Source organism: Ostrinia furnacalis, unplaced genomic scaffold (assembly GCF_004193835.3).
Source record: "Ostrinia furnacalis isolate ACB-3 unplaced genomic scaffold, ASM419383v2 OfSCF3655, whole genome shotgun sequence".
Classification (NCBI taxonomy): Eukaryota; Metazoa; Arthropoda; class Insecta; order Lepidoptera; family Crambidae; genus Ostrinia; species Ostrinia furnacalis.
Window position 1 is genome coordinate 73,246 of NW_021133894.1, and position 11,351 is coordinate 84,596.

General features: G+C 34.1%; 1 protein-coding gene across 1 annotated transcript; it reads left to right on the forward strand.

Moving 5' to 3' along the window:
• The first annotated feature begins 4,578 nt into the window (after nucleotides 1–4,578).
• Nucleotides 4,579–11,173, forward strand: LOC114358056 (sodium-dependent nutrient amino acid transporter 1-like). Its single transcript, XM_028311924.1, has 14 exons — nucleotides 4,579–4,694; nucleotides 4,774–4,914; nucleotides 6,465–6,732; nucleotides 7,320–7,539; nucleotides 8,180–8,223; nucleotides 8,310–8,457; nucleotides 8,591–8,669; nucleotides 8,757–8,860; nucleotides 9,368–9,560; nucleotides 9,653–9,829; nucleotides 10,042–10,141; nucleotides 10,230–10,409; nucleotides 10,575–10,669; nucleotides 10,807–11,173. The coding sequence occupies exons 1-14, from the start codon at nucleotides 4,692–4,694 to the stop codon at nucleotides 10,978–10,980; spliced, it is 1,926 nt and encodes a 641-aa protein (XP_028167725.1). The 5' UTR covers nucleotides 4,579–4,691; the 3' UTR covers nucleotides 10,981–11,173.
• The last annotated feature ends 178 nt before the right edge of the window (nucleotides 11,174–11,351 follow it).

Below are 11,351 nucleotides of genomic sequence, written 5' to 3' on the forward strand. Positions count from 1 at the left end.
CTAACAAACTAAATGTAATATTTTTATTTTTAAACCCTCTCTGTCATTTTCACATTATTTACATAAGCTGCTGGACGTGACGTCCTTGTACACGGATTCACTGTCTGGCACGATCGATGCCATGCCTCCGGACCGCACTGAGCANAATACAGCCAATGCTATGATCACAGCTTTTCCATTTTGGAGGCTTACTGGTAAGCCATGGAGTAGGCATTGGAACCGCTGCTTCCACACCCCAAAACACCTTTCAACAGTGTTCCTAGTTGAGATGTGAGCATTATTGTATGCTTCTTCTTCTGGACGACTAGGCCTTAAAATAGGTGTAAATAGATATGGCAGAAGAGGGTAGCCCGAATCGCCAATAAGGCGTCCTCTAAACTGCCTATCCTCAAATCGTTGTTTTATATTGCTCTCCATAAAAATTCGACTGTCATGTGTACTGCCTCGCCATCTAGNCACGGATTCACTGTCTGGCACGATCGATGCCATGCCTCCGGACCGCACTGAGCACTTCGGGTTCACTCAACATAACATCAAAAAATCTCGAAAACTAGCATTCTAAAAATATGGTTGTATTATCTAAAACGAATTAATTTAAGATGTTTTATTGATCCCTTAAATATCGTCTGTCTTTTGGAGGTGACCTTATACCTACTACGAGTAATATTAAAACAAATATACCTAGTCTTCATGCTTCTTTCCTGTTAAGCATGACAAGTGGAATCTAATCTATTTATGTAGAATTATTAACATTGTATTAATTGCCACGATATTCCACCATTGCTTTATCCATATCACTTTAATCTTATATTAATTGCTTACGTTTAAGCTCCTTAATACTGCTATATGTCATAGCTGAATAGCTGGTATTCAGTGTGTAATTTACACCAATTAGCCACGATAAGAGATGAATGTGATGATGCTCATAAGAAAAAATAATTTAATAACATAAATCAACTAGCAAATAGTCCTCACTTATCTAGTTTAACTGACTACTTTGCAGTCGAGAAGATATTTTATCAGTAAAAAAGAAGAAGCCACCCTTTTGATATTTAGCGTGTTTATTATTCTTGCTTACACTCAGGCGACCCAAATCTGAAAATACAAAGATAATAAATCCAAAGATTTTGGTCTCTCACTCAAATCACTCTAATAGGAGTAAAAAAAAAAGTTATGATAAAAATCCTTTGAGCTAGAGTAGCATATTATGTATATGTGTGTACCTACCTTAAGCTTAAGTAACGTGATTTCGTGAAAGGTATGATCAGAATCACAATTATCGGAGAATGTTATATCAGATCACAGTCGGATAACTATCTAAATTTAATCTACGAAGGCCACGGACGCGGTTTCAACAAGTTCTGTTTTACGTGCTTTTTTTATTTATTTATTTATTATCAGAAAATGTATGTTTACAGACAGGTCCAAAACACATACATATTATAATAAAATTAAATTAAATTTACATTTAGTTGCATGTCATAAATTAGGATTACCATGTCAAATCAAATACCTACAAAAATAAAATACATTATCATTAATATGGTCATTAAATACAAGTCATAGCTCCAGAAACAGGCGTCCAAGGAAGAACATAATGTAAAACAGTCAAGTCAACACAAATCATTGCAAAGTCAGAAATAAACATTAAAACAAGTCACACAATGTTAAACAAGTACAAATGTCATTAATAAACGAAAAGGCTTTGCAACACAACTGCCCAAAACTGTCAGCAAATAGGTCGGTATCATAATCGTGAGCGAGCGTTTATTGATAACAGTGGCTAATATGTAATTCTTTTCAACATTTAAAAAGTTGTATCCATATCATGAAATTCATCAATGATATATGACACTAGCTTTTGCCCGTGACCTCAACCACGTGAGTCTCGTTCTGGCAATGAAGGTCTTATTCGCGCTTGGGCACACCCTTCCAAATAGCGAAATGAAGTTCTTTTTCTCTGGGTCCCAAACTACTATATACCAAATTCCATATAGGTCGGTTAAAGCTTTACCTAGTTACTGTTTTACATCAATCCATCCTCACACACTTTCACATACCTACGTAAAATTACACGAAAGATTGTGATTACTTTTAAGAACCAACTAAGCATTTTATCAATCATGCATGCAACATAGAGCAATGTTGATAAGATAAATGTAATTAATTTAATTCATAATGTAATAAAAAAGGAATCTTATTATTCTTATAATCTATCTACTGATACGTTTGAACTAATTCAGAGTTTTGTGTTCGTCTATAAACTTTAGGTAGAAGTGCGCCTCTTAATTTAATTTACCTACATCTGGACTTTTTCGTAAATTATTTCGTAATAACAGAAAATAAGATTACGTACTTCCAACTGTAAAGTACAGGGCCACAAGTTGGTATGGGAAGCTTTAACTGACCTTTTTTCAATATTACAGACTAACAAGATATAGAAAAACTTGACTGAGTCAAATCTAATTTGGTCATGTCTCTAGGTCTCATAGTTTCCAAGACATAAGCTAAAAACCGAAAAATGGGACCTTCAAAACCCCCTCTCCGCCGGCTCAACGGCTAAGGGGACTTTTGATATGTGCGTGCACCTAACTAGTCCAAACAAAAGTACGAAGTCAAAAATTGTATTCCAAGCATTTGTATTCCTTGACACCTTTTTTGAGCATTTATTGACTGAACTATAGTAGAACTGGTATTGATTAAACTTAATAGGCACTTCTATTGTTCCGTCAGGGTTAAACAAAAAAATACGAAGTCACTTTATGTTGTTTCTTACAAGCAGATTTAAAAAAAATGTAGGTACATTGCCTATTTAAAAGATCATAATTGAAATGGAGTAAAGATTAGTACATTCCTACCTATCTACTGTTGTACTATTTTAATCTATAGATTATTTCTGATAATAATACAAAATTCAATATAACGATGTATCGCCGATATTAATAATAACATCCCGGGTCCTTTTCTAGATAAAACAAAACATTTCAGATGCCGCTTCTATTGGCCATATACCTTTAAAACGTTTTTAGTTTGTATAATAGGTGCATAGATAAATTTTAGAAGTAACAACATTTACTTTTTCATTTTATTAAAGTTTTATACGCGTGTCCCAAAATTAACACATTACACTGACCCTGGAGGTAGCAAGTTAGTGGGAGGTACTAATTTTGGGACATCCTGTATTGTAATTCACATTTTAATCATTTTAACGTACATGTCTTTATCTAGACACATGGGAGCCTGTCAAGCCAAGTTCAAGCAAAGGAACTGGCTAGCCAGCGCCGAGTGTAATATTACACGAACCATTTGGTGCCACTTTTGACCCTTCTCTAACTCAAAACCTCTTTAACGTAAATACATAAAAAACCGACTAAAAAAAGTCGGTATATTTGAGCTTGGCGTTTGGCAGACTGGCACCGACTCCGAATATCAATCATGCTCATTATTGTATTTGTCCTAATAAATAAATAACGTAATTATTTTTATACTTTTTAGTGAACTTTTTTTGGAAGCGGTTTAGTTTTTGAAGTACGTAGGTACGTTAGTCGAATTACAGTCTATTGGATATACAGAAAAAGCCACCGTAAAAGTTAGACTTACGTTATGTTATACCATAAAATCTGATTTTTTTATGTATAGGTAATATTTGGGCAATAATTAGAAGACAGTTCAACAGCCAGACAGTTTTGACAGTTCCAACTCCTTGCCAGACAGGTTTTTTAGGGTAGCTCCCAAAGCCACGCTGACCCAAACTTCATAATTTACCAACATTATAATTATCCTTATTGGGAGCATACGCTGACAAACTTACAGCTTTTATAAAATGACGTACCTAGGTCTGGCGTTCACTAGCTCTTAGTCTATTCTTCTTATTCGTTACGCTTTTGGCAGAGCGGTCGTGGTCACGTTGAGGCGTTGTTCACATCGGTTGTAGAGGTGAATATTATTTATCTATTACACTATTACTTCTACCTTAGTCTATTACTTCTACCTATATTTTGGGCCATACTGTTTGTGTATAGTGACAGTGATATAGACATTTAATACATTTAGTATCAGCTTATAAAAGCTTCTTACGCCCGTATTCACAAACATTACTATGAGATCTCACAGTGCGCGTGGCCGCACAGGGTGACACGCAAACCAATCACAGAGCTCTATTTAACGCTGTGCGTTCGATTTGCTGCTTCACTTAAGCAAGCATCGTTTGTGAATATGGGTATCAGTCAAATTAATTCACAGGTAAAACTGTATAATGTACGACGTACGTACACCCAATAGGTCTCACGCAATCTATACTAATTTTATAAATGCGAAAGTAACTCTGTCTCGGTTTCACGCCTAAACCACTGAACCGATTTTGATGTTTGGCACAGATATAGTTTGAGTCCCGGGAAAGGACATAGGATAGTTTTCATCCTAGTTTTGTAAAACAGGGACGCGCGCGATAAAGTTTTCTGTGACAGACAAAATTCCACGCGGGCGAAGCCGCAGGCGGAAAGCTAGTTAAATATATACCTAGATAAGCTAGTAGTTACCAACTTTTTACGTTTTGCTTCTGTCGTTGGCGGTACTTTTTATCTTCTGATATATCTTTTGAATTGCCTAATTTCAACGATGGTAAACAATCATGTACGCAGTTCACTTTAATAGCGCCTGTTATAGCGCGCAGTCAGGCCGCAGCCGTAATAATGGTGAATATAAATAATTACTACGAATTTAATACAAATTGTTATTACTATTACAATAATTCATAATTCTATTTTAATTTAGGATTCTGAAAAACAAACTGCGGAAAATGGGACACAAGAGAATAAAGCTTTTGACGCATCTCCTGAAAATGGTGTAAGCAATATGAGCAAACTGGACGTGAAAAAACAGGATCTGAAGGACACTGATTTAGAAAACACTAAGGTAAAATATAAAGTGACTAATACATTATATTTTTTTATTGATTAATTTCAAAATATCTAAAATGAACAATGTGACGTTAAAAAGCTCCACAAATCCAGAAACAGAGAAATATGTAAAAATAATTTAAAAGGTAACATTTTTGTGAAAATCCAGCGTTTACCCTAAATTACGAAATATTGCTATTATCTTATCTATTTCCTAACTAAATGAACGATATTGCTTGAAGACAAGGAATTCAATACCAAAGAAGCCATAGATCATACCGTAGGAGTTACATAAATAGGATTACTTTTAACGCCTAAATGTTTCCCGCAGCTTTAGTATCTATACTTAACCGTTATCCTGCAGGAATTAGATATGCATTGGATATAAAATACATGTTATTTAGAATTTTTAAATATGTATAGATACTTAACATTCTCTAATGAGTATTCAACCATCTTAGTTATAAATAAGTTCTTTCCATTTATTACACATATTTCAAATTAATTGTTGCGATTTTATTGAAAGACGCAATATTTAACGAAATGAAATGGATTAGTTTGCAAGTTCTTTATAATGACATTTTCTATTCTTTTCATGGCTCTGCCTAAGGCTCTGCCTGCGTCAATAATTTTCATTTCTTGTTTAACTTAACTTTTGAACTAAGCTTATAAGTAAGGGACATTAAGGAGGTATGTAGGTTGAGTTGTTGAATCTTATGGAATTAATAAATCGTAAACATTTCATTTCCCAAAAATAATAACTGCTAAGCTGATGATGTCGATAGAGATGAATCTTATCAAATATAGCTGACAAAATAAGTTTCCCAACTGTATATCACGTAGGTATTCGTTATTCTAGACAAACCCCCTGCAAACACTGATAAAACATTCTAACATGTATAGCCCGGACCAAAACCGAAAAAAATTTTTTTTTATAGTTTTACTACCTAGTTAATCACTCGATTACTTATCGCTATCTGACGTTTTATTGTTCAAGATTAACTCCATAAATTAATGTGTTTTATTGATTGGATGAAACACATTATACATACAAAGAAAATACCACAGCTTTTCTTTTGATAGAAAACAATATACGATTATTTATATGATTGATCATATAATTTATTACTACCGGACCGAAGTATTTATTGGTGTCAAATTGTCGATATAATTTGCAATATTTTTTTTATCTAACAGTCACGAGACTCGAAAAGTAGGACCATTTTATAAAACCTATGCTCCTAAAATTTTATCAATATGGCAAGCTAGGAAGTTAGAAAATGCCATGACTTTCTTCGCATATAGGTAGTGGTGGCTTATCTAAATGATAATCAACATCCTGTTATTAAATATTGAGCGAGGGAAAATTTAACTGCCATAAAAAGGAATTAATTTTTTGGGAATTAAATTGTAATACTGATTTCTTAATCTTAGGGAGATTTTATGCGATCGAAGTAATTATTTCACAAATGCATATTTTCTCCGATACCATTATATTTACATAAATCATTAAAATATAATTTGACTCTTGCTATTTTATCAAATAAATATTGTATTTGTCCACAGCCAACAAACGAAGGAAAAACTCAGGAAAGGCCAAAATGGGACAATCAAATAGAATTTTTAATGTCATGTATCGCGACCTCAGTCGGTTTGGGCAACGTGTGGCGGTTTCCCTTCGTGGCGTACCAAAACGGCGGTGGTGCCTTCCTCATCCCATACATCATTGTCTTGCTGGTTATAGGCAAGCCTATGTACTACCTTGAGACAGTCCTTGGGCAGTTCAGCAGCAGTAATTGTGTAAAAATATGGGCGCTATCGCCGGCAATGAAAGGTAAGAAGTTCAAGCTGTAATATTATTTCCTACTAGGTATAGCCAAGTATTTATTTTATTATTATTTAACATTAACTTATCAAAGGTCAACCTCTCTCTATCAAATGATTGATAATTATCTGTTTATTATTTGATAATGAAATATCTATCCTTCTGATCAAGATCAAGTACGTGGTGTTTTCCCCCTTGTGAAGTCTCCTCACAATTTAAATAGTCGAAATTATAATAATATGTAGTTGAAAGCCTTGGATTATTACTGTGCATGCTGTTTAAATAATATTAATCCAAAGATATCCAGCTTTCTATAATTACGTAGACAGACGCATATTTATTTTAACTGTCGGTTTAAAAATAAAGTAAATAATAAGTAATGTAGAGCCACAGATGTAAAGCATTAGAGAGGTAGTCAGTAGATCTAAATATGGCTTATTCAATTCTTTCAGAAAACTATTTTTTATCCTCCTTAAATATAATACAAATAAGAGTTCTAAAAAACTGAGCATAAGTACTCGTAATATATTGAAACTAGAATAAAAGTCTAACTTTCGAAAAGTTAAGCGAAAACAATCCTGTAACTTTCCTTCCAGGTACTGGCTACGCTCAAGCTTTGGGGGCAAGCTTCGTTCTATCGTACTACGTGTCCATCATCGCTCTATGTCTGTACTACCTGGCCATGAGCTTCCAGTCCACTCTGCCGTGGGCGCTCTGCGACCCTGAGTGGGAGTCGGACAAAGTCTACTGCGTGCCTTCAGGGTACACAGCACCTCCAGGCATAAATGGCACTAGTAGTGCAGAGCTGTACTTCACGTAAGTTACTTAATCATATTTTAATAGTTAATTTTCTTCTACCAATGTTTATTTAGCAGTTTAACAATTTTAGGGGAGCAACATTCCCCTAAAAAATGTAGTAAGTAATTTCCCCAAGGAAAAAAAAAATATCAACTTGTATTAAAAAGTATCATCTATTTGTCTAAAAACTAATAATTGTCACTATTCGTAGGTAAATATTTATCCAGTATTTATTTAGGTACCTACGTGACTAAAGGCAATGACTAGACTATGTTTAAACCAGACACCCATATCTCAAAGATTTTCATATTATCTTTTAGTAGATTTTTAATTACCATTTTTCGTAAAGTCATCGCAGCTTAAGAAGATTAATTAAAGCAATTGAAGAATTTGTACGTAATTAGATAATTGTGATTAGCATTAATGTACGGGTATCATAATATTGGGTATGAATACCTTACCTGCCTTACCTATTACCAAAAGCAAACTTTAGTAAGTACGAGATAATCTACCAATACCATTCAAAATAGATATACCCATTAAAGTCAGGGGGGTTTACTATACATATCCAACAATGATGCGGTTAAATGTGACTATGTAGGTAGGTACAGCAGTGTGGATGAAGGAACTCTTGTAAAATTAAGTTTCTTTTTTACAGACAAACAGTACTTAGACAGTCCGATGGCATTGATGACGGAATTGGTAAGCACTTACCATTATTATTAAAATTATATAAAAAATATTTTAAATGGGTTTCATATTTTTATTAATTGACTGACTTTTACTAGGGGCGCCGATATGGGACCTGACTCTCTGTTTGCTAGCGTCCTGGATTATAATATTCGTGATCGTCGCTCGCGGTGTAAAGAGTTCAGGAAAAGCTGCGTATTTTCTAGCCATCTTCCCATACATCGTGATGTTCATTCTGCTAATCAGGTAAGATGTGACTCAAATTTATTTTTCTTTATGTTTCGTCTTTTTAAGTCAAATTGTTAGTTTAATTATGTGCGACAGATCATAAGGCTTATTAACCTTATTAATTACACGAAAATTGTATTTCTGTTAACAGAGCAGTCACATTGGAGGGAGCAGGCAAAGGAATCATGTTCTTCCTTACACCTGAGTGGGCAAAAATTTTAGAAATTAAGGTAAACCTCAGTTGTATTCACCGCTTATTTATCTAACACACAAAATAAATATATGAAAAAGATTGCTAACATTGATATTTTTTACAGGTTTGGTATGCTGCTGTAACCCAGGTGTTCTTTTCTTTGTCAGTGTGTTCTGGTGCACTTATAATGTTCTCTTCTTACAATGGCTTCAGACAAAACGTTTACAGGTAAAGTCAAAATGTTTGTATGACAACTTGAGTGATGAAGTATAACAAATCTGTTTTTAATAAGAGTGATCCGTATCGTATGCATTATTATCTATTGACAAGCTATAGTACACGCTCTGCTTAGCACAGGCCAGATAATTAGGTGTGATTGTGGGTAGTATAATGTATTTATTATTATTATCGAACAACTTACAATAATAATCTCTCTAATCCCGTTCCATAATAATATTTAAATACTTACAAATAGTATTGTTAATTTGTTTAATTCCTGAATACTTAAGTGCAAATTTTCAGATAAGTTTCTCGTGTTTCACATAGATATGTAACAAAAACAGCATGGCAAAAGCCCAAGTTTAAATAAAAAAATATTTTAAGACTTTATTGCACACACATAGGAATGTTCCGTACAAAAAGGCGAGCTTAATGCCATAAGTCAGTCACTGGTGTTTGCTGATAAGATAGGTCGTAAATAAGTCGAGAATGTCAAGTTCTTTCATTTTGTTTCAGAGACTCTATGATAGTCACTACATTGGATACGTTCACAAGTTTAATGTCAGGAATCACTATATTCGGAATTTTGGGAAACCTAGCCCATCAACTGAACCAAGATGATGTTGGGGAAGTCATTGGTTCTGGAGGATCAAGTTTAGCTTTTATTTCTTACCCTGACGCCATTGCACAGTCTCCGTTTGTGCCACAGGTACAATAAGAATTATTTTAGCGACGATAATTATTATTATAATCGGCTAAGTTTATGGTTAGTTACCTACACATAAAATTATCTGTTTCCAGCTATTCTCGGTGCTATTCTTTTTGATGATGGCAGTCCTTGGTATCGGTTCTGGCGTGGCGCTACTTTCCACGGTCAACACTATTCTAATGGACTCTTTCCCACGAGTGCCTACCATTTACATGTCCGCAATAGCTTGTTCCGCTGGTTTTCTGCTTGGACTCGTTTATGTTACACCGGTAAGTATAAAAAAGAAGATAATTATATTTCTTTTATTTCTTTCTTTCTAAATTCAATTACGAATATAATACAAATAGTATATTTACAAACTTTTTTTCTATTTCGAAGACAAATCCATAGTGGCACTTGCTGTGAACCAAATAATTAATTCAGGAAAACGGATATTTAAGTACACATTTCATGTTTCCATTCATTATTTTTATATTTACAGGGTGGCCAGTATATTTTGGAATTGGTTGATTACTATGGCGGCACATTTATGAGGCTATTTGCTGCTATAGCGGAAACTATCGGTGTCTTTTGGATTTATGGTATGACTTCTCCTTAGTATTTTTAGTTAATAAAAATGATTGAATTTTTAATTAATTGTAGTATTAAGAATTGTTTTTTAAATTCCAGGTTTAGAAAACATTTGTCTAGACATCGAATTTATGTTGGGTGTCAAGAGTTCATTCTACTGGCGTATTTGTTGGTCAATAATAACCCCAGCGATTATGATAGCAGTGTTCATGTACGCATTGATCACCACAGAGGCTCTCGTCTACGGTGGCACTTACAGATATCCAGAAGGAGCTTACAGTACGTATTAAAATTGGTATTCGGTTCTTTTTACTCAAAAACTCTATCTAAATATCAAGCTAAGTAACATTCATTCAATACAAGCCATACCATACCGGATTTTCAGTTCATATTAACAAAAACTTCGATTTTCCTAAAATACCTACAACCAATATTTATTTTCAGTTGCGGGCAACATGCTTCAGTACATCGGAATTGCATTGATCCCCCTATTCATCATCGCTGCCTTATGGAAATATAGAAGTGGGGATATCATTGAAGTATGTTACCTAATGTACAATTTTTAGTTTAGCAACAGTATGAGATTGTGTTCTTGGTGTAACCGATTTAAAAAAAAAATGTTGCAAGTGTCATGTCCATGTTCATTCATGATATGTAAAAAAATATTTGTTCACAGACAATAAAGGTGTCTTTCCGCAAAAAGGAAACTTATGGACCTAGCGATGAAGAACTACGAGAGCAGTGGCGTCAGTTCAGATCAGATGCTAAATTCGACCGCAGCGTGCAACGCAAGAACTGGTTCCACCATCTTGGAATGATCCTCATTGGCGGATATAGATGGGGAAAATAGACGGCAGCAGCGGCTTGCTTACAGGAATATGGGTCAATAACTCAACAAATTACGAGAATGTAAATTATTTGTAATCTAATAACATTATTCATCATTTAGTTGCGTAATAATTATTTGTATGACAATATTCTTAGAGCTATGATAATGTACATATTATTTATTTAATCTCAAATAAAATATTTTTTAGTATTAACTATTTTCTTAATCACAATATAATTACCTATTTGTCCCAAATGTCTTTTCGACAGAGAATAATGAAAACTCTAAAGAAAATATAACATTATGAATTCAAAGGTGACTTACTGACTGACTGACTGACATAGTGATCTATCAACGCACAGCCCAAACCACTGGACGGATCGGGCTGAAAT

What these genes read in the sequence shown, in the direction of transcription:
- LOC114358056 (XM_028311924.1), top strand. An exon ending in TTCAGACAAAACGTTTACAG is followed by an intron (nt 8,861 to 9,367) that starts GTAAAGTCAAAA and finishes ATTTTGTTTCAG; the next exon opens with AGACTCTATGATAGTCACTA. An exon ending in CGGTGTCTTTTGGATTTATG is followed by an intron (nt 10,142 to 10,229) that starts GTATGACTTCTC and finishes TTTAAATTCCAG; the next exon opens with GTTTAGAAAACATTTGTCTA.